The 25363-nt window shown below is 28.6% G+C and overlaps 1 protein-coding gene across 1 annotated transcript in view; it reads left to right on the forward strand.

Moving 5' to 3' along the window:
- The first annotated feature begins 1826 nt into the window (after nt 1-1826).
- LOC119688073 (protein Wnt-4) overlaps nt 1827-25363 on the forward strand; it is an 87951-nt gene continuing 64414 nt past the window's right edge. The window contains exon 1 of the mRNA XM_038102707.1: nt 1827-2465. Coding sequence (XP_037958635.1) covers nt 1921-2465 — 545 coding nt within the window. The 5' untranslated portion in view covers nt 1827-1920. The remainder of the gene's footprint in view (nt 2466-25363) is intronic.

Below are 25363 nucleotides of genomic sequence, written 5' to 3' on the forward strand. Positions count from 1 at the left end.
ATTTACATTTGTATTTACTCACATATATTTTTATTATTTATATATATTATATTTATGTTATATTAATATTGAATCTTATTTTTCTTACATTTTATTTTTATTCTCGTATATATATTATATACATACATGCATATTATATTTATATTATATTTTACTGTACTTACATCTTATTTTCATTATGTTTATATATTTTATTTATATTATGTTATATTATTAAAAAATATTATGTTATATTATATTATATTATAACGTTATTGTTAATGTTAATGTTAATCATTATAATTTATTGCATTATATTATATTTTATTATATTATATTATTTTATTTATTCTCCCTAATTTAATTAATATATTTATTTACTGTTTAATATGATATATAATATGCCAAGCAAAAAATGTTGTTGAATACATTTTGCTGCTGTTGACAGGGGGGAGCGAGCATGTTGGCATCGTTCGAACTGTTCGAAAAGTTCGAGGTATAAAGATGTTTGATGCTTCTTCATTGCGTGCGTTCATACATGGCATGCATTTGCTTTGCGATACATGCAACATCTTCCAACTAAGAAGACAAATGCTATTGGAAAACAGAACAGTTGCAAAGCGAACGACTAATGTGGTGGATGTGTGCCGGCGGGAGACGCGTCAGAATAAACCAGCGATTTGTACGTAAAATGTTTACAATACGGGAAGCGTTGATTATAAATATTTCAGAAGATGCTGTACAACAAATTCATTTATCATAAATATTGTTTTGAGATTTAAAAATCAGAAAGTCAGAAAGTCAGAAAGTAAAAGAAGATATTTATCAAAAAACCGCACTTAGTTTAATTTAGTGCAGCTATAATAAATAGTCCTCAGCGAAGACTGTGTGATCAAAGCGTTCTTAAGTATATTGTGTGTGTTCAGAATTGTTTGCTTTTCACCATGCAATTTGCGGACTGTTTGACTTTAAATGAGACGTAAAGAGCGTAGCCGCAAAGCAGCATGCCGGTTGAAATTGATCCATAAAGTTGAATCGATCTCTAAAAAATAATGTCTGTCTAAATTGATACGACTAAGCATATTTGTTAGTACAAACATTTATGAATGTTATTACGTTTGTTGCTTCCATCCACCCGGCGAAGCATCTGTTAGTGTTAGTGAATTGAATCGATGGGGACGGCAAAACATACTCGAACGGGTTTTAAACGTATTTGTCGTATTTGTCGGTATTTTAATTATTTAACTGATTTGAGCTTAGTAATTAATTTGTCGACCTGACTTTTTGGCTGGCTGGTTGGTTGGCACTTGTCGGTCTGTTCGTTGAAAGAAGTTGGAAGATATATACCAAAACGATCTTTGTTTATTGAACGAAAGCTAATCCAAATATTCCAACAAAATAAACGGTTTAAATAAGAAGAAGAAAGAAGTTCAACAGGTCAACAATCAACAATCAACATCAACATCAACAATATTTTTTCACATAAACGCTTTATGCGTAAACAACACAAAATATATTACAAATAATAAATAAAAATTAATTGCATTGGAATAAAGCAGTACCTAAATCTTTCTGGCTCCTAATTTCTAAGAAAATATATTTTTAGTGTAAACATATATATATTTTAGCTGTAGTAATTTATGACTGCTATACCAACGCATAAATACAATCGAAAAATTAATATTTAATTAATTTAGTTTTATATAATATATACATATATATATATATGTATATATATACATAAATTGCAATAAAACTAAACAATTAAATTAACAAGTATTATACTCCAGTAATGCCACAAATATAAAATTAATTAAATAGTCAGTGTTCTCGTATATAGTATATAGTATAGTAAAATTAATTATTTAAACCACATATAAGCATATAAGCAAATAAGCATCTAAGCATAACTTTTTCATTTAATAACGAAATATAAACGCCATGCATTTACTTTGGCTTATCACAATTGCGACAGTATCAGTTCTGCACTTGCAGCTAATAAATTGTGACGATCTGGCAATTCTAACAAATATTGTTGGTAATACCAATATCAAAAATGAACAGCACCTCAGCGACAGTATTAACACGATTACTGGCCTACACGTAAACAGTTCATTAATAAACAGTATTCTGAACAGCGGTAATAATAATGACAGGAGCGTGGGAGGTGCCGTTAATTTAGGAAGTGTAGTGAATAACGGTAACAATGGTATGAGCAGTAATGTTGGATTAAGTGACATTCAAAGGAGTACAACTGCCTTTACAACACTGGCCTCTTCGGGCGGTAAGAGTGGCGACGGTGGAAGTTTAACGGTTACTGCTCACGGACATCCATTAGCTGGGCTTACCGAACTAGGAATAATCGTTCCTAGAAATCCAGGTATGGGTATACTGGATGGACACCGTATGCTTGGCGCTGAAAGTGGAGTTACAAATGGCATTGAAAATGGCGTAGATCGCAACAGTGGTGCACAAGCCCCATACTAGTAAGTACCGAAATGTTTTTTACTATTTTATACAAATACAATAATATATAATATATTTATTATCATTGCCATTTTGGGTAATGGCAAGAAAATTATAAATTATAATAATGAATATTAATTAAAATATTTAAAATGTAATATAATATAATATATACATAAGTAATAGATGAAAAAACATTCAATATGCTTCTATAAGAAGATTCTATGATGTCAAAGTTCTGTAAATTTGTTCTATTGAGAAGATTGAAGTACTTCAAACTGACATCAGTTTACAAGTATACACAAATAGCTTCTTTGAAATTATTTTTTTTTTTTTTGTTTTTTTGTTATTTACTTAATATTATTTGAAATTTGTTGCTCTTTACAAACCTCTCATTAAAGTACTGAGATGGAGTGTATTTTATGTACGCATCCAATTTTATATGTTTAGATATATGGTATTCGGATTCTTTGTTGTAATGCTGTAATGTTGTAAACAAATTAAATGTATACAATTTTACCAATTACATTTTAACCTACACTCATATTAAATATTTTTTATGGAATGCAATAAAATTTGCGCAACTACTGTATATCCTACGAGTATCACGAGTATTAGGAATCAAGACGTTTAAGCTGATTGTTTATACATTCCGCTCAAAATCCAAAAATTTATAACGAATTCAAAACAAAATTTATTATAATTTTAAATTTGAGCAATACATTTTTAAAATTATTTAAAAATATTTCCCACTTAAAACATTTACTGCTTACTGCTTGAAGTAAATGTTTTATTGTCTTCAGTATATAGTAAATTACCTCGTTAAAACTGAACTATTCTATATACATATGTATATATATATGTATTTCTATATTGTATATATTGTATATATGCTTGAAGAATTTATCGTAATTGGAAAATCTTAGTGCAAATTTATTAGATACAGATATTCCAGAATTGAGTTCTAACTCATAGGAAAGTAAACTAAACTACGAGTATAATAAATAAATGTTCATTTAAATTTGACTTAAAAAAAACATTCAAATCAAATAATACTCAATAAATAATTCTTTTATTGAATTGTTGAATTGTTGAATTGTATATTTGTACTATACGAGTAGATTTATACTTCAGCATAAAACTTAAATTTTATTTCTTAGTGTCTTAAGCCGCTTAACCGCTTAAAGTTGTAATTCTCAATTCGATTTCATTAATTTAGTTGTTTATTTTTGTTTGAGTTATTTAATTTCTTAGACTTCTGTAGATTTCAGTCTGTTTGTTAAAGAAATAATTTAATTGCACCAATCAGGCATCAATTTATTTTAAAATGAAAAACATTTCTGCAATAATTTTTTATTGTGCTTTTAAAATTCTGATCGTTTTCGATGTTTAAATGCAATAATTATAATTATTTTCAGTTTAAAAACTTTCCGTACTAATTTATGATCTAGTACATTTAACTAAACCCAACAGAAACGAAAAAAATTTATGCAAATTCTGTTGTGTATATATTAAGATGGTTTAACACATAAAAATCGCGAACTCAATGTAAATAAATCCAATTAAATTACGATCTGATCTCCATCTATTTCCGGAGCGATAAAACTTAAATACAAAAAAATTTAACAGTTCGGCATATAGGTATCTTGCACTATCAATTCACACTTTTTTAATATTAAAGTCAGTGTAAATTATTTAAATTAAATTCAAATACATTCATTTATCCTTTTCTTGTCTTAATGTAATCAATCAAAATTATTAAACATCCTTAATTAATAAATTGACGTGTTATATAAAATATGTGTAACTTAATTTTGTCCAGGTAAGTAGGACGGACAGACAGACAAAAAACTTTTGATACAAGTTTTAAAATATTATATAATACAGTGAAAACTCTCCCAACAAACACCCTTATTAAGACCACATCCCTCTTAAACAAACAATATTTCTAAAAAGAACATTTTCTCATTGTTAGTTCGAAGCGCTTAATACTTTTTGGTCGGACACGTCCCTTGATTGTGGAAATATTGTCAGCTGAAGAGTGTTGGTTTAAGGGAGTTTACACTGTGTCTCATTACTTATTATATTATTTAAATATATATTTACTAAAAATCATACTTTTATACTACCAGAATAGCAGCATGCAACAGTACGATGTTATCTGTTGATTATATTAGAACATTATATTAGCATATTTTAAACGATCCCTGCAATATACACACCCACAACTTAAAGATGATAAGGTAATAACGGTTTAGTATACTCTAAAAATTGTCTTCATAAGATTTTACACGAAAATACCGTGAAGCGACGAGTATTTTACATTTTAAACAGGGTAAACAGGCACAATTGAACTGCAACTTTTAACGAAACCATATATTTTTGTGTAAAATCAAATTTCATTAAGTTACAAGCAAAATTTTGTAACAAAACGCATTTTTAGCACGAACTTTTGCTTTGAGTTGGTCATTAAATAGATTGCATACTATTCCTCTGGGTGCATATTTGAAATCTCCATTCATTCCGAAACAAAAACCTACATTGGAATAACATAACCCTGCACTCGGTCTTTGGCCAATTTGAGTAAAGAAAGAAAGGTGGAACGTTCTTGGTTGGCAAGTGTTGCATATGATAGCAGACAATCTGGTTGAAACGTAGACTTTCCCTAATCGATAGTACTGATTGTTTATAGCTTTAAAGCACTTTCCAAGGTAACGTGGTCCAAACACACCAGTAAGGAGTGATTATAGCTCAACCCAAATTATCAGTCTATCAACTTCTCTGTTAAAGTAAGCTTAATCTTTTGGTTAATTAAGAAACTGTTAATTTGGAAAATTTTTCAAATCAATAGGACGGTATTTGGTGATTGACTCCGTTTCCACAAGCGCAACAACCCCTTCTTTCTATCGAACACAACTTCTTTTTTTTTTAACCTAAATTCATTGTTGTCCTATTCAAAGCTTATAAGGTTTCTCTTTGAACTCACTTTTGAGTAGATATGTTTTTATTAATTTCAATACATTAAGCTGAGCAGCCATTTATCTACCACTGTAACGGGGATTTCTTTCTAGACAAGCTAGCAGTTTGCTATGCTATTGTTTGGGACACGGAAAATATGTTTCAGTTAAGATATCCGAAGATTCCAATAAATTATGGATAAAATTTTGTCTAAGAAACCAAGACGTTAGTGCTTTAACATGCTTGTAAAGAATTAAATTAAGGATTAATTAACAGTTCGTCGTAAGTTATATTAGTTAAAATTTAATTAAAAATTAATAAATACTTTTATAGTTTTCTATAGATAGTTTCGAAGAGTTTTTTTGATTGCGATTAATTTCATTTTTCATGAGACCGTAAATATTTGGTATTTCTAGATATCTGAGTATAAAATTGGAATATTTTTTGAGTAGTGCGAACGTATGCAAACTATACTACTTTGATATCCTAATCTCTTCAGTATAGCAGCACATAAATTTTTCAATTTTTTTTGTCTAGTTTCTAGTCTAGTTTATAAACTATTATTTCGTAAATAATAAGCGTTTGTTAATATTGATGTATTATTATCAAAAGTTCAAAAGTTATACTATTTTCAAGCTGAGGTCAGCTAATTTGAACCAACCAGTACAAAATGAAATCAGGAAAAATCCGCAATGCAGGAATTGCAAATTAATTAATCCAAAACTTATCTTCCTAAAATTATACACAGAAGTACCATAAAACTACAATTTCAAATTTGGTAAATATATTTCATATATCATTTGGTATATATATTAATTCAGAAAATTAAGTACGTTTGGACTTTATACATATGTCCAAAATCCATAAAATGAATATGATTTTAATTTTATCCATATTTTTAAAAATTAGAAACGTTTGGACTTTTTCCATATGTCCAAAACCATAAAATGCATATGATTTTAATTTTAGCCATATTTTAGAATATACCTAAATTTATGTTACTACTACCCATTCGATTATTTTAAAATGTGGTATATATAGCATAATATATATATTATAGCATCTAATAATTATAAATATTGGCTATAACATATATGCAACTAAATAAAATTTTTTTGTTTGTAAAAAATATATCTTTGAGTTACTTAAAAACCTTATCTCATTAATAATACACAAAATTCATACATTCTATCATTAAATAATTTGTTTTTATATAAATTTATATATAATAGTATTTATTGCAAGTTTTCTTCTTTATACCAATCACATCCCCATTAAGTTTGACACTCTCTATGTTGTGCTTCCAGAACACACAGTTCTGAATTCTCACTTTGTATATACTTCATTTTCTAAATCACTTACCACACCATCTAAAATATAGGTATAAATTTAAGTTATTGCTGATAATGTAAATAATCTCTTATGTATATATAATCTTGTAATTGTGAGAAAGTATTACAAATCAGTAACTGGATGTGAATTTGATATTTGGTTGCATGTATATTTCTCCCACGTAACGCTTTTGCTGTAATATACTCGGTACATCGCTGATTTTATTTTTTTTTTGTATATTTTGACCTTTAACTGCTGTGCTCTCCGAAGTTGTCATTCACATTGATTCTGTTATGCTATTTTCATTTAAGTGAATCTCTTTAGTTATTAAATCTGATTCTAAAAACTTAAAACTCTCCAACACTTCCATAGTGTCATTGCCAATTTTTGGTAATATCGCATTATCTGTGGCATCGATGAACCGAAACTCATTTTATCCAATTCAATTACTATAATAATATCTAAATTTATTCATTTTATTAATACATGTTCGTTAGATTATGCACATAAAACTGAATTAAGGATTCCTAGGACATGAACGAATGGATATTCTCTCTGCTTTATTAATTACCTATTCAGTGTCTGCCAAAATCGTATTTTTTTTTATTTTCATTTATATTGTTGATGGTTATTTTTAAATTTTTAAAAGGGGAACTTCGCTATCCGAAAATACCATATTAATTTGATGTTATATTACTTGGATCACACACACATGCGGATCATGTATCATTATTTTTAATGTACTTTTTCTACATGAAGTCAAAGTACATAGCTGAAACGTACTTAAGATTACTTTCGTTAAGTGACTGTCCTCTGCGTTACTTCTGCTAATATGCCTCGCTGCTTAGTTCTCTAATAATGGCTGCTTTTATTTCTCATGACATTTATTTGATGCCACTGACTCAGTGTAAATGTGACATTTGCCTCATTTATTGTGTAGACGAAATACAAAACAAATTACAAAACTAGAAAATTAAGAAACCCAACTACTCCTTACAAAAACGAAGGACATGCTTACAGGCAGACAGATATATAACCAAAATTGTGGATAGATGCTTACAAATGTATAAAATCTAAAAAACGTTGGGGTGGTTCCGTTTTATTGTAAAGCTGCTACAGGCAAGTAAGCTAAAGCAAAAAAATTTAATTTGCCATTGTTTTTTAAACATGAAAGGAAAACATTTTATAATATGTATAATAATAATAATAATAAAACCAAGAAAATTTAGCTTTGGCGTCACCGAAGCTTCAATACCCTTTGCACAGATAGTTTTGCTGCAAATCGATTATTCACTATTTTCTTACAAACATTTTCAGTTTCGAGTTCAAAAACGTTTTTAGATGCTAAGTCCAATGCAATTAGGTTTACATATGTAAGTTCATTTCCGATTGTTACTTTGTATTTTGTATGAGCCTTTCACGATAACGTCAATTAATTTTATTAATATTCAAAGTTCACTAGCCTGGACTCGCAAAAGGTCCTTTTGGCAATTTTCATCCAATTGCCTACGTTAATTAGTGAGTAAATTGCCGACATACAGGCAGACAGACACACAGACAGCAAAACGGACATGGCTTAATCGATTCGTTTTGTCATTCCGATTAATGAAATAAGTGGTTCATATGGTCTGTGATGACTCCGTTTCCCGTTACCGTGTGTTACAAACATTTTGACAAAACTAATATACCCTTCATTCGCAATAATGTAAAGGGTATAAGAACAATAATAATACAAAATTGGTTCATTAAACCGCTACATAGCTATAAACAGCAATGATGTTGACAAGCAAATATTATACAAATGGCTGTCAAATGGCGAACTGTGTGTAGAAACTGAAGCCTTGATGATTGCCATAAAGGACGGAGTCATTCAAAAAAAAAAAAAGTAAAAAATACAGAAAATACGTTATTAATATAGAAGGAATGGATAATAATAATTACAGAAGTACCCACAATCAGAAATATTAGAGCATACTAATGCATTACTCTGTAACTTTTAGTATGACTAATAAAAACGACAACTTTTAGGCAAATGGATTCATTCCTATGGTTCGTTAACTTTTCTATTTTATCGTTGTAGAATAATCTATTTTTGAACTCAGAATAGACTTCAGGATTAACAACTACTTCTACAGGGAAGTCAAATTTCTTTCACTGACACATAGTTTTTATATCTGCAAGCAGTTAGTAGTTGTTAGGCGCCGGACCACAGAAATATAATGGATAGGGAAGCATTTGAAAGACAAACTCTTGGAATATTACCGTCATTATACCAAGAGTTATGTTTTTGGTGTAGAAGTACTGTTTTTTCTATTCATTTACTACTGACATAGGTGGTTTAATTAAGGTAATCGATGAATGACAGACCCTGCGCATCCCAAATTACTGTTGATTGCAGTAGACTTAACTAACTGCCAATTTGATTCTATAGTATATATCACTTTTGAAGTAATGTAGAGTATAGAAGTAATACATTTTATTCATTTAATGCAGTTTATTGCGTAAAATTTTTTTAAGGTAATCGAGAATTGATATACATCGCGCATCTCAAATTACTGGGACCAAAATTAACATATATATTATTGTTCAATCCAGTCATATTTTCTTTATACTATTCACTCAATTATTTGCTGATTTGATTCTAAAGTATAATGACGAACTCAAACTTCATCTATTAATACATGCCTTTGCAAAAGCATCATTTTTTTAGTCTAATTAGCCCCAACCACACTTGCCTGGTTAGCAAACACGGTATCCATCCATTGAAAATAAATATAGAAACCTTTCGCAAAAATAAATATTCGTGCTAATTGAAGTTTATATTTCCTTTAGAAATCTTTAAGGTTTCAGATATCAACGTAAATTTCCCTTCACGGACATTCAAAATTATTTCATGGACTTTCTTGATTTTCTCTAGAAAAACCGCTGAATTCAAGTATTCAGACCATTCATGACTAATATGAACAAACTATCGATTGATAATAGATAATGACAGAATAAAACAACCATAACACTTTTTAAGCCATAGCTGGTTTTTCGCACTATTTATTAATATTAGAATTCACCGCATCGTAAATACATGAAATTTAGATTTTAACATTATTTTGAAATATACGGAAGTTGCACCATAACTATCACAATGATATGGTATGCCTTAAATAAATTGTAAATCGTTGTTATACAAAATTAAATAATAGTGTAGTGTAATAATAGTGTAATAAATTATTAATACCCTATTCTCTATACTTTCATACAACCAGAAATTTGCAACATAAAAATAGAAATAGTTTCATTGACCATATTGAAAATTAAGAATAGGTCTCATTATATAATTGGCCTCATTATAATAGGAGTGAAGAATGAATCCATAGAATAATGCAAAACTGCTAGTATTAATGAAAGGAATACTCAAATCACAAAATTGTCGATTCTGACCTCTTCCAATAAGTCTATTACGGATTGGTAATCGCTTGCAGTCCTGTTGGAACTTCCTGCACACGTTATGGTTCCTACTCTACGTCATATCTCCAGCAGGCAAGGTAGTTTCCACTTAGTTAATTCTTAAACAAGCTAGGGACTATACCCTTAGTATAAATATGTATGTTCAAAATGTTAAAAGAATATTTCAAAATGGCATTTTTAAATATTAATCGTTGAAATCTTAAAAAAAATCTCAAAAAAAAATCTCAAGAAAAAGTCTTAAGCGGCAAATATGTCATTAAGGCACTGAATGCTTTTCTAATTTATATTTTTGAGTATTGCTATGGCAATATTATAAGTCGCAGGAAGTACAAATGTATCGGACATACGCTTCGTAAAAACTCTGACGAAATAGTATATTCGGCCTTACAATGGAATCATCAAGGAATAAGAAGCATGGGTCGGCCCAAAATGACGGCTTAGATGCATTACCAAGGAAACCCAAAAATCTTTAATTAGTTGAAACCCTGCTGGAAATCGCGATATGTGGAAATCTTATGTATATAGATTTAGTTTTTAATTAATTAATTTTTTTTTTTGAAAATATCAATTATAATAATAATATTATAAGTCTGCAGCTAAAAGAAATTGCGAATAATCTTGATCGTGTTCAAAAAGAAAGGATATTTCTGAATGAGACAATAGCAGGAAGTTAATTAACTAACAATGGTGCATGACAACAGTTATTGAGATTAGAAATAAATATTTAAAATTAATATAATTTTCATTCAACTGCAGGAAATGTTGATGTTTGGCGGTAGATACATAGATACATATGTAATCGACTACGTTCACAAGCCTATAGACCCATAAACGACCATAATGTTTCCAAAACAAATCCTATCAAAATAATTATAAAATAACAACACATATACTAAACCCGCGGCACTTACGATTACAATTCGGTATATAATTCAAGCATAATGATACCATAGATCGCACACCATACACAGCTGCGATGCATATAGTGTCATAGACAATATAGATGTTAAGGTATGCTACAAAACAACAGTTCGTACAGCAGGAATCGCAATCGTCCACGAGCACGGTGTTACGTTTAGGCCAGGTGCACACTAACGGCAAAAAACGATATGTATCTTTAATCTACTCCATTGAGTAGTTATTAGATATATTAGATCTAATTGAGTAGTGCACGATAACCAGCAGCACCGCTGCGTGCAGTTGCATACACTTTTCATCGCTCACAGGCAGAGTGGCGGCACCAAGTGTTTTTTGTCTATAGTTTACTTAGATTGTTAGAGTTTTTGCAGTTACAGCTACAAAAATATCAAAATTTGCTGTGAAAAATTTAGAAAAAATAAACTAGAGGCGAAATGAAACTGGAGCATAAATTGAGTGATCGCACATATATGTTAGTAAAAAGTGCAAAACAATCCACTACAAATTGGCCTCATTATAATAGGAGTGAAGAATGAAGCCATCGATTAATGCATGCGCTGTGACAAAAGATGCAAAGATGCAAATTAATGAAATGAATTATAATTTGAGTTTTTAAAAGAATATTTTTCTAAAGTCTATGTGACTTCATAAACAAACTACCAATTGTCAGCCAACTCAATTATTTTTGATGACTCAACAATAATTCATTGATTTGAAAATTGATTTTCATTTCAGTTATTATTGTTTTAAGACACGAAGAGAAGTTAAAGACAAAGTATAATGCGTTCTGATATTGCAATTCAAAGATAAACGCATAAGATACATTTTTGCTTGCTTGTGCAATTCGTCAGTTGGAGGTCTTGATTGAAGCGTACCGCTTCAGTTAGAGATTAAATTCTCTTATTTAATTCAATAAACAATTTTTCATTGTTCTTATTCTTACAAATTCTTTTATATATCTTTATTAATTTTAAGAATTACTTGCGTTAAAATAACTATAATTTTAAAGCTTGAAGAAACTATTTTCTTCTCTATTTCATTTTAATACAAATGCTTTTTTCATTATTTAATAGATTTAATAAATAAAGTTCATTATTTGAAGTTCTGGTTTATAGTTCTGCTTTATAATTTTTGATATTTAAATTATTTCACTCAATATTATTGGTTTTCTTCTATTAGCATGTAACCATCAGTTTAACTAATGACTCATATTTCCTATGAATTATAGTGTTTGAGTAATAGGAAACTTGGTGTCAATTGTGGGTATAAGAAAGTAACACTGTTCAAAAGTCACTATTTATACAATAGATATATATGTATTAGTTTAATAAAACGTCAGTAATCATTTATACTATATACAGTGACATAGTACTTAGGAACTATATATATAGTGACATAGTGCTATAGTGACTATAATAAAAAGTCACTATTTATACTAAAGTTATATATTTAAGACTTCAATAAAACATTAGTCACTACTTATGCTATAAGTAGGGATAATAAAACGTCATTCACTATTAATATTATAAGCAGGGACATAGTACCATAATAAATATCAATTATAGTTCAATAATACATCAGTTACTATTTATGCTATAAGTAGTGGTACTGTAGTGACTATAGTAAAAAGTCACTATTTATACTAAAGACATATATTTGATAGTTAAGTAAAACGTCAGTTATTTTTCTCTTTCTTCACTTCTTTTTAATTTACCCGGTATAAATATTAAACAAAATGATATCGGATGCAATTTGCTTTCAGCTTAGGGATATGTTATGATTGCAGTCACAATCACACATTTGTTGTTCTTTTCAATGCAAAATAAAGTGAGCTGTCATTGTCAAATTTTCAATTAGCATCGAAAGCAACAACAATATATTCTTACATTTAGTTGCATTATGATTCCAAACTGTTGTACACATTATATTTAAACGAAACCTACATACGCGATCCCAGTTCCATTGAGAGTAGTATGTATATTTCTAGATTACATACTTTCAGTCTTTATAAAAGGATCAAGCTATGGCATACGATTACGGTTTATTGTCTTAGGATATTTTAGATTACTTTAATTCTTTAAAAAAAAATACATTTTTAATTAAAATCAGATTTAATTTAGTAGAATTGTTATCATTTCCTCAGCTATATACTAAGCTATAGTTTACATATTTTTAGATAAATGTTAAACTTCTTCGCTTTTATTAGATGAAAATAATTATTAATATTGTAAGAATTGTAAGAAAATTTTGTCATATTTCTTAATTGTAATAAGAATTGCGAAACAGAAAAAAAATTTCTTTTTAATATATTATTCAGTTAATACTACTTATAATACCTCCAAATTTTACTTAGTTTCACACATAATTAGTACATCCCTATATATTTTTTTTTGACAAATATATTTTTAAGAACTTTTAAAAATGTCTTGTACAAAATACATGAATTTTTTGGATCACTGCGAATTTCTCAAAAACTAAACTATAGGACTATCATCCATATCGTATGAAAAATTGGCATGAAACTCTATATAAAAAAATTTTCTAAACTGTCCAAATTATGTAGTTTGTTTTTTTAATAAAAAAAATTTTAATAATTTGTTGTTTTAATAAGCAAATATTTTTTAATAATAATTTTGTTTTTAATTTGGCTTTTTTTTAATGTACTTCAGCAGACGTTTGACCGTATTGTTCCATGATTATTTCAAACATCTAGCAATGAATTGCACATTTTTGGTTAATAAAGAATCTTTGAGATATCTTTTCTTAACAATCTGACAGAGATATTATCCTTGAAACTTAGCCAAGTTTAAAGTCTGATAAGGTTAATTCACTTTCATTTGATTGGTGTAGTCGTCGCTTTCACCGTTGTTCGCTGCGATCCTTTTGCGGATTCATCTGGTCTACGTATGAAAAACGTTAATCAGTGCATCATAATATACCATTATTTGAGCTGAAGTGTAGAAGGCTGCAACTCCAATAAGTACCATCTTATCGGGTCTCAAAAATTTTCTGGTTACTTGTATGTTATGTAATTATAATAATATCTACTGACTAAATTCGAATTTTCTCGATACCAATTTACTTCGATAAAGCTATTCATTATAGCGCTCATTCTCCATCGTTATATATTTAGATAGTATTTCGTATGCCTGCCAGAATTGACCACCACAAGGTTTTATAGATTAGTATACTTTGCTTAATGTTTGAATATGTACAGCGAATATAATATTATGATATACTATATGAAAGATATCGCATTTAGTGTTTATGGTATGCAGTAGATATTATAATATATAATATAATATAAAATATATAATAGTTAGATTTATTGAAGTCATCTAACTTGCACGAATATGTTATGACTTCCAATAGCTAAATTATTTTAATGTTTCGCTTTGTTACATACTTGATTCTAATTGCTAATTGATTCTAATTCTGAGTATTATGTATATTATAATACTATTACATATTAACATTAAAACATGAATTGTAATATAGAGAAAATAACTATTCAATACATTGACAATAAAATTTAAAAAACATATATAGAGGAATGGTATATTATTTTTTGTTGGAGGTGTTTAGGTGTGTGAAATCTGAACACAGTGTTGTATATCGGTTTTATAACGGAGCTTAATCTGAGTCCAGCATATTATTTTTTCCAACGTTAAATGATCGCACTAATGGAAGAATTTAATTATATTGATAGTAATAATTGAAAGCTCCATATATTGTGAAATATGGACTACTAATCTGATCAATCAATTATTCTTACGAGTACCAATATTTTTCAGAATAGTCTTAGAATAGTATGAATGGTGATCTATTATTGATGTTATAATTCCAATTTCAACAAACCCAAAAGAATTGAATATGATTTTTAACATATCAAAGTTTTATGACAATTTTGCATTTGAAAGAAGCACCAGCCTTCACCGAAACGAAAGCTAATTTCTAAATATATCTGTGCCATTCACGGACTACCTGCCAAATGCTTATTTTTTTTATTTGGATAAATTATATTAGTTAATTTTTAAATTATATTTTTAAAATACATATAGTGGGCAATAATTTATTTTTCAACCCACCTTCGCAATTTTCATTATACGCAAATATTATTTTTGTATAGAAAAAAACCCAAATTATTTACAGGAATAAGCATCTTTTTCATATAGTTAACTATAATAGGTAAAAATATTCTTGAAAATAGTCAAAACTTTTGTTTAAAGTTACTCTTTTCACTTATAATCTCCATTTCAATATTGATTCCCAAATAGCGCCAAATAAATTAAAAATTTAAATAACTATATAAATTAGTATTTCAATAGTTTATTTAGAAATCTATAACAGACGAAATTTCATTTAGTCATTAACTAAAAATAAATGTCTTTCTAACTATAAAATATCCTCAGTTTAATTACTAATCTTTTTTTGATTAGTGCAACAACATTTTAATTCATTAAAATGGTTACCTGCTTGTCATTAGTTCAGATATCTATATTTTTTGATATAAATTAAAGTAAAAGATAAAAAATAATGCATTTGTAAATTGCAATTCAGAGATAAACGCTGAAGATACAACTTTCCTTATCAGTTGCAAGCATGCGAACGTAAGTAAATTTTCATATTTAAAGGCAAATGACCATTTTCAGAAATTTCTTAAATGTAAGTTCATTTACAAAAAGTAAGAATAGTCACATTACGTTTTGTAAGGGGCAAGACCCCTAAAATATTTTATGTACTGTTCAAGTGTAATGAGAAAGACACAAATAAAAACCCAATGAAAGTAGTAATAGACAGAAACTTGACTTACCATATTATATATGACATTATACAAACGAAAATTTCAAATTTTGTTATCACTCGTATTCCTACTATGTATGTTTCTTTGGGATTGTTTTCATTATAATGATATACTAACCTATCTTAGCTTCCTCATTGTATCATTATTGTATAAAGGGGTATATACGTAACCAATCGTAAATGTAATTCTTGTCAATTTGCAGACTCTTAGTTGTCTATATACCATACTATCTTCTTCTCGAATTTTTATTAACAAAAACGAATGTAACGTTTTAAAAAATCTTCGGTAAATAATAGAGATGTATTGAGAGAACGCCTGCACAAAATCGGTTCGCAAATTTGTCCTAGAGTTCTAATTTGATCTGCTAATTTTGCTGTTGAAGATCCACCATGTACCACCATACCACTATCAGAACTGTCCAAACCACGGTCATCGGCTAACGTTTGTGCGAACCGCGACAAGTTTCTACCACTATCAGGCAAATTTTCCATTACATTATTTTATTTTTATAATAATAACAAATAATATTAATAATACTGTTGTTGATAGAATTGTGAAGGATGAATTCATGTAAAATTTATAAAACTAAATTTAACTTTATTATGTTGTTATTTCTGCGGCCCTCCAACCTATTCAGTGGTTTATATTGCACCGCTATCTTATTTGGTATGGACAGCCCTGTTCTAGAAGGTCAGTTGCGACTAACACAGGTATTATGAATTCATGTCAATTATGATGTAAACCATTTTTTCACTAACATATGCAATCTGTGATCAAATATTTTCAGTAAAAGATATTTACATTACAGATCTCTCGGTCTGCTTCGTATACCGTCATTGTTCACTCAAGATAGACTGAAATATCTGTAATGTAAGTATTTTCAGTAAAAAATATAAAAACTAACAAAATTCTTTTTGTGTCCTAAAAAATTGGTGGTAACATCTTTATGGCACAAGCCTCATTCACATAATGAAACGCAACACAAGATCCTTTTTATAATTTCTAAGCCGCTTCAGGTGTTGTTGGTGAAGTCATATCCGAATCTTTTTTTGTTGAATTATTAGCGAATACCGCTGGTATCCATTGTAAACATTACTTTTCAAAACCCAAATCTTAACTTAAAATATTACTTACTATGGATGTGTAATGAAATGCTTAGCACTAAATCTCTCTCCATCAATCGATGAAACAGTTGTGGCATCTAGTCCTAACCAGTTTCTTGAATTTTTTCGTTGATTATACAAACGACAATAAACAGCAATTGGAGATCTGGAGAAACAAACTATGTCGGCATATAATTTATAGTCTACGTATCGCTTACTAAAAGAGAGTATTTTGCTAGTTTTTGGCGTACGGTACCGTAAATCGAGTTGAAGCGTTATTTTTACTGGAATACGAAGGAATTAATATTTTTTCTTATATTGGAACACACAAATTGAAGCAATAAACATTGAACATTTAAATTGTAAATAAGAAAGAAACGATTTGTTTTATATATTTTGACATCTATTAGAATTATAATTTGCATAGTTTCTTTTTTCAAAGCTATTGCTTTCAATCAAAGCAAAGAGCGAATAGCCCAATATAGACCAGTTTTCAAATATTTCAATTTTACTTAACTCTTAAAGCAGATACTTGCTATGCCTGTACGTACTATCGGCAAACCTAAACCAATTTTTAATTGAGATCTTATTTTCTCTATACAACAGTAATTCCGTTTTTATGTTTGTATTCCCCCTTGAGGATAATAAAATAGGTATATGCATTCACTTAAATACTACAAAAAAGCAGTGAAAGTAGCATACTCGTACAATTGCTAACAGAAAAAAGGTCCTTTTTAAATGCTTATATTTAAGGCCATTGTTTTCTTCTTATTTATTTTCCTAAGACGACAAAAGGTCATTTTGAACAGCACAATTTCTGAGACGTAATGTATACTTCATCCCTTTTATCAAACAATTTACTGTTTACAACTGTTACACTTTGTTGAAGGTAGTAGCAAACAATGTTATCGTATCCTTGTCGATTTATGGATTTAATTTGCATCACTAGTAGTATAATAAAAAGAACTTTTGTTCCACACTTAACAAAATCTTCTGTTGTAAGAAGATTTCATCAATGCATCAAAATGTTTGCAAAATTATAATATCGGTTAACTTTCAGCATATAACATCATATATAACATGAATATATATATGACATATATTCTAGGTCTGTGACTTTTTCACGTGAAAAAATGTATCTATAGGTGTATTCTTTTGACATAAATGCTCCAATAGAACAACTTTTCGTGCTTAAGAATAACTTGGCATCACTGCCTAAACCAGTAAACATATGACAAGTAATTAAAATTCAAACAAATTTGCGGTTGAAATTTAATAAAAAGTTAAATGTATATATAGGCAATACGAGATCGTGAATAAATTCGTTTATATAATTTTTTAACAACTAACATCACTAGTTTAACACTGTTTTATTTTCCTTGCAATTGCCTTATAACTTTTTGTTTGTAGTTTAATTATTGTGTTTTGTATTAATTCGTGTATTACATTTTGTAATGAACACAGAAAGTAGAAATTCATTAAATAATTAACTTCTTCAAAATTACTAATCTGTCAGTCATCTTCAGAAATTTTATTGAAAAAATTAAAAGAGATTTTTTAAAAAGCAGCGAACTACAACAACAAAAATTCATTTAATATTATTTTACTTAATTATTGAGTATTGCCAAATACCCATTGTCAGTGGTCTTGAAAATAATTCTTGTATTTAATTAATCGTTAATAATTTTTTTAAACTGTAAGTACCAAGAATCGAACTTATGCCCGGCCAAATTTGAAGCTCAGAGTCAGCGCTCCTTAATCAACTGACCCAAAGCCGTACTTGACTTTTATGTTCACATATTTTTCTGGAGTTTTGTTAATTAGCTGTGAAAGTTTTATTAACAAATTCACTTGCTGTGTTTATATTTAAACGAAGTCATAAACCAGCTGTAGAATAACCAAATTAATTAATTATATTTTTATTTTTAATTGTTAAGCTTCAATACTATTCTGTTTGTACAGCCATTATTTGTAAAAAAATTATTAATCAAAAATATTTAAATTTACTTAACACTCGCAAACTCCTCTATCATCTGACTGGAGTTTTCCATTTTCTTCCGAAAATCATTCAAAATAGATTAGTTTTAAGATTAGTTAAGCACTTTCAGAAAAGTGGGCTTATTTTAATTTTTGTTTTTTTTTAAGCGACAAGTGTTCTATTCGAGCATTCACGTCAAAAGAACACATACTATGTTGTTCTGCCTATCTAATAAATACCTCCAATTTATTCCCTCTGTAATTGAGCTAATCAAATAAAATTAATTTTCCACTAGATCTTGTAAAAAATAACAACGTAGGGGTTATCAAATATATTGCTTGACTATTATATAGTTCCGACACCCCAAAGAGAGGTCGGGAATGAATTTTAATACGGTCAGCCAAAAATATTTAATATACGAGTATAATAAAATGTCTGTAGGTGAGGTGGTATCTGCGTTCACACACAATTTGTGTACTTTCTGAGCTATACGTATGTACATAGTGGGTAGCTACCATATGAATAAAAGAACGGTCATGTCTGAATTCCTATGCTGTATTTTTTGTTTTTATTTGCCCATGGTTAGACTAACCAAGTTAAATATTTACAAAAAAAATGGAATGGAGTAAAACATACATTACTACTTGCAAAAATATTTTTATCACATAAATATTTACAAAAGAAGTTACGGAATGCAAATAATTTCCTTCTGTTTTTAATTGGTTTTATTGAAGCAAACTGAAAAAACATAAAATTAAAACTCCTTTCAATCAATAATTGTAGTCAATTTTGCCATCAAAAATTCTTTTATTATATTTTTGAATATAATCGTAACAATAAATGTTTTATTATTGTAATTTTAAGCTTATTATACCTGTGCATATTATATGTAGTGTTATTATTTTATTAAACAATTATTTGTATTTCTATTCAATAGATTCAATTTTGCTTAATATTTAATAAATTAATTTTGAGTGTTTGTCCATGAGAGCATTGCATTGCGATGTGACTGCAATGCACTTTAATTTATTTAACGGCAGTTGCAGGTTTGAATTCCTACATCAACGCAATTCGATTATAATCCAACTTCAGTAATGGAGTAGAATAATTAATCATCCATGTGTTTATATCATACATCAAAGATGGACATTTGCTATATAATTTTGAAGCACTGAAGTACCAATCAAAAACTCTACGAAATATTGTAAAGCTTCATGGTACATATCAAATTACTCTATTCATCATGATCTGAAAATTCCTTTTCTAACAGAAGTAATACGAAAATTCAGTAATAGATATGTAGAAAGTCTACCGGCAGGTTGAAGAGGTTCCAAGTTCTAAACCTACCAAATAGAGTATGGATTGAGTAACATAAAGCAAAAGTAATATAATATAAAAGTAATTTAAGTTTATTCTTTTAGTATAATAGGTAGTATATAGAAAGGCTAAAAACGCATCCAAATGAGATAGCTATGCATCGCCTAAACAACAGCTAGTCAACCGGAGTTCCAGGTTCTAAACCTACCAAATAGAGTATGAAAATTAATAAAATAAAGTAATTAATAATAACAATTAATAAAATAAAGTAATTAATAATAACAATTAATAATAATAATTAATAATTAATTAATTTTAAATAATTTGCGTATTTTTAAATAAACATATTGTAAATAAAAAAAAAAGTGCATCGAAGATGGCAAGTGAGAGCCATAAAAGGTGAGCGGATCGTACTTTTTGGAACTGTGAGTACTTTTCCGATTATACTTTGTCGTTGTCATGTGCGTATGGAATAAAGATTATTTGCCTTCCTTTTTTGTATTAAAATTAACATAGCTTTTAAAAGTTTAATCCATTTTTATCACATTTTCCGTTATCGATACAAGCAGCTAGTTTTTCTCTACTCCGATGTGTTTCCTAGAATTTTTTTAAAAGTATGTATAAATTCAGAAAACAAATAATTTGAATTAAAAATAAATAAATAATTAAAAATATTAAAATAATAATATATTACAAATTTTGATTTGATTTTTGCCAATACTTGATACAGCTCATACTGGTCAGCCAAAAATAAGATATATTAAAATAATATAAAAAAGAATATTTGTTGTTGTAGTTCTTTATTTATCAAAACCTCGCCGTTATAAAATTTGGTTATAAAATTATTATTTTTTTTTTTAAAGTGGTTAACGTACTTTTTATCCAAAACTGAAAAGAATATTCGACAATATTGAAACACAAATGCAAACTACTGAATCCTGATAGTGTTAAGCTTTCATATTCACTTGAATGTAATTCCAATATCTTACAAGCATTCCCTCGCTTGCATATTGATGACAAGTTATATAGTTGTTGGATATTTTTCAGCAACTCTAAATGCTACTACTACTTAAATTCTTGACTCCTAAAAGAAGTATAGAGCCTTAACAATTAATTTAAATCTAACTTTGTTACGAGCATTAACTGTGACGTTGTTTCTGGTATAATTGGTCTTTAGCATATCTTCTTCAATCTTACGCTTCCATATTCTAGTTGGCGCCCGGGACGTCTAGAACCTTGTGGGCTCCAGCGGAGAGCCTGTCAGGCTGTGAGTCCGATCCAGTTTCATTTGCGATGTTTTATCTCATACGATACTTGTGATTGCTCGCTACGTCCGCATAAATCATTGTTCGAAATTCGTTTGGGACATTAGATTTGCAGAATTCTTCTTAGATACCTATTTATTTAGAAATACCTAAATATGAGATTTTATGCTGGACTTTTCTTTTCAGGCTTTGCACCTGTTAAAGAAGACAGACTTTACGTTTGAGTTGTATGCATATGCGGAATTTCGTTTTGGTGGTAAGTTGACTAGAACTTCATATGGGACCCAATTGTGCAAACGCAGATCTTGGTTTATAAATGCGTGACTAGAGCAGATCTAACAGTATTCAATAATATGATAATCAAATTAGTGTATAATCTGCAAAATCACCAGATTATCTACATAAATTTGTTTATATAAATTGCTTACTAATTTTTCTTTTTGACATTCTTTCATGCAGTGCCCTTGCAGCTACCATCCTGATGTAGTCTTTTTGATATGATTATCTGAACTCTGTTACCCAAATATTACTTTACTATTAATAATAGTAAATTAAAATGTATTAATTTTTTTATAGTTTCATAATTAAAGTCATCCACTTTTATTTATTTATTTATTTTTAAGTTAGAATTAAAATTAATTTTAAAGTTAACTAAGAATAGAGAACTGAACTACTAGGTCCTTAGTTCTAAGTCATCTACATATATTTTTTAAATGTTATAAATAATTTAAAGTGTCTATTATGAACAAACTCCATATAGAACTAATAATATTGAAATCGTTAGTAATTATATCAGCGACGGAAATAGTCAAACAACCCCATTTCGTTGAAAATATTATATTTAAACTTGTTACATACAAAATATATCTATGAAAAAAACTATCAGCAATACTTACCACGCAAAAGCACAATTAGTATTGAAAAAAATTATGAAATGCGAAATGAGGAATAAAATTGTCTGTCTGTCATGACTAAGTGTTGGCAGTTTTATCGCAAAGTTATAGAGCTAATTAAAATAACGTTTATACAAGGATATCTTACAGATCCAGGCAGATGAACTTTAATAACAAATACTTGACCATTATATATAATGTCTGTTTGAAATATCTTGAACGTCTTGAAAATCGGATTAATTTTTATCTTCGTTTCAAATTACAGCTTTTATAATTTATGAGATATTCCAAAAAAAAAATCCTTGCAAAATATGTCTATATGTACCATCTGACGATTTCTTAGATATCGTTCCAAAACATATATTGATTTAATTCTAAATAATCTAGTACATTATATTTAAAATTAAACGTTAATAATTAATAGTTCAGTTACAATCTATCTTATAGAAATAAAAATTTTATATGTTTGTAACTTGAAGGTTTTATAATTATAATATTTTGGGGTCCATTGAACTTTAAGGCTCTGCGCGAGTTCGAGTAAATTGAGGTAAAGTAAATTGAAATTTCTTAGGGACTTTTTTACATTGCACTTTTAAATATTTAAATATTTAATTATTTAATTATTGCACTTATTTTTTTATCTTGTTCAAAAGTTCTTAAATTTATTTATTAATCATCTTATAAAATTTTCACAATGGTAATACCTAATTTACCTAATTTTTATCTAATTTACCCTACTCAAAATTCTAGTAAATACCAACATTCGCTGCTTTGCCGATATAATTTACTATTTCCCTCAATTTACCATCAATTTATTCGAACTCGCACACGACCTAAATATGTAAATAAATACTTAAATACGGTTTGACTCGATTCCTCTCAGTTGTCAATTGTAAATTGCTTTACACATATTAGTTAAATAAGCTGATAAGCTATTAGAAATTATAATAAGTTCTTTATAATTATTAAATCTCATAAAACTTAAAAAATTCTTTTCTAAAGAACCAGAAATAAAGCATTACAAAGACACCCACAAAAAACTACTATAGCGTAGCATGAATCATCCATTCCAAAAATACGTCCATAATTTAGGCGTCTAAGCAAAACTACATAAGGACTACACTAAAAAATTATTTAAAAATAATCCAATACTAAAATTTTTATTACATTAATATTATACATTATACATTATATTATACATTAATATTATTTATGAAGCTGTGATATCTATTATAGCCTAATAATATAAGAGATTAAAATTCACAACTTGTCACTTTTTAATATATAAATTGCAAGTTTCATCAACAACATGAAACTGAACTAGTCTATCAATTAAGGAAGAGACTTTGTGGTAGATTTTATTGATAATAATCTATAATGGTTTCCTATGTGAAAGCAAACTAAAATAAATCACAATTCAAAAATGTAACAAATAATAGTTAATGCTGTTATGTTGCACAACAGTGAACACAATTATTACGAAACTCATAATGCTGAAATTCGTATGTACCTAAGAGCGATACCAGAGAATGGTATAGGTGTTTTTAAGTTCTGTATACATTCATACATATATATAATTTAGTGGAATATTTAATATATTTAATATTATGTACATTAAGACTGAAAAGTTTTCGGAAATTCTCATTTAAAATTCGCGCGCTGTATATTTTTCGATATTTTAAGTTTATGTAGTTTGGCAGCACTGTCCTTAATTACTATGCCAAAAATGAGCTCGATCTGTCAGACAGTTCGTTTACGGCAGCTGTTGAAACCAGTTCACCTCAGTAGTGCGTTGCGAAATGTCTTCGACGGTCGTACGACCGTCCTGGAAGGCTTTGTACCACTCATAAACTTGAGTTTTCGATAAAACTGATTCCCCATAAGCCTTTTGTAGCATTCGCAACGATTCTGCACACGAAATTTCGTTCGAAACACAAAATTTGATGCAAACTCTTTGTTCAATATTTTTTTCCATTGTTTTTTTCGCAACGCCCTACTGAGGTGAACTGGTTTCAACAGCTGCCGTAAACGAACTGTCTGACAGATCGCGCTCATTTTTGGCATAGTAATTAAGGACAGTGCTGCCAAACTACATAAACTTAAAATATCGAAAAATATACAGCGCGCGAATTTTAAATGAGAATTTCCGAAAACTTTTCGGTCTTAATGTATGTATAAGATATTAGGTGCTATCATCTTGTTCTTTATATACATATTCATATTGATTGATTTTTACCTATATGGTTTGAGTGAATTGTTACATGTATAAAATTAAAGACTATAAACTTCAAAACTTATCGTTTTGTAATTACATAGAAGCGCAGTCCTTGATCCGGCTCTCTCTCCATATGAGCACAAACTCTTCACATACAAATTCTTTTTTTCTATAATTAAACAGTACTTTTAACTTTTCGGTGGTATGAAAAGTAACATAAAATGTTTCACGTTAGCCATCTTGCTTCTAAGTCTTATTAAGTAAAGTAAAAGCAGGTAAGTGGAAATGATCACTCGGTCTACTGTATATGTCATTTTGTGATGTGATTCTTCAAACACTATAATGTTGTACAGCTTACGATTAATGCTTTCTCCACGATTATGACAACTGCTTCTTTAACTGAATCAGCATTAGACAGATTATAAAAGTACCCGTTGTACATATTGTTTTAGAAAGAAAGCTACGAGTATCATAGCATGTCAACTATATACTCCTTTCAAAAGAAACATTAAAGACAATAAGATTTCACTGCAATTTAGAACTCATGATAGTTGTTTGCAACTCTATTAATGGTCCACTATAAAGTTTTAATTATATTTTTAATTAAAATCTAAAATATATAGGCGTCCATTAGTCAGAGAAACTTTATGGAGACAATACGTTGTATTTCATA

This window comes from Teleopsis dalmanni, chromosome X (genome assembly GCF_002237135.1).
Source record: "Teleopsis dalmanni isolate 2A chromosome X, ASM223713v2, whole genome shotgun sequence".
Classification (NCBI taxonomy): Eukaryota; Metazoa; Arthropoda; class Insecta; order Diptera; family Diopsidae; genus Teleopsis; species Teleopsis dalmanni.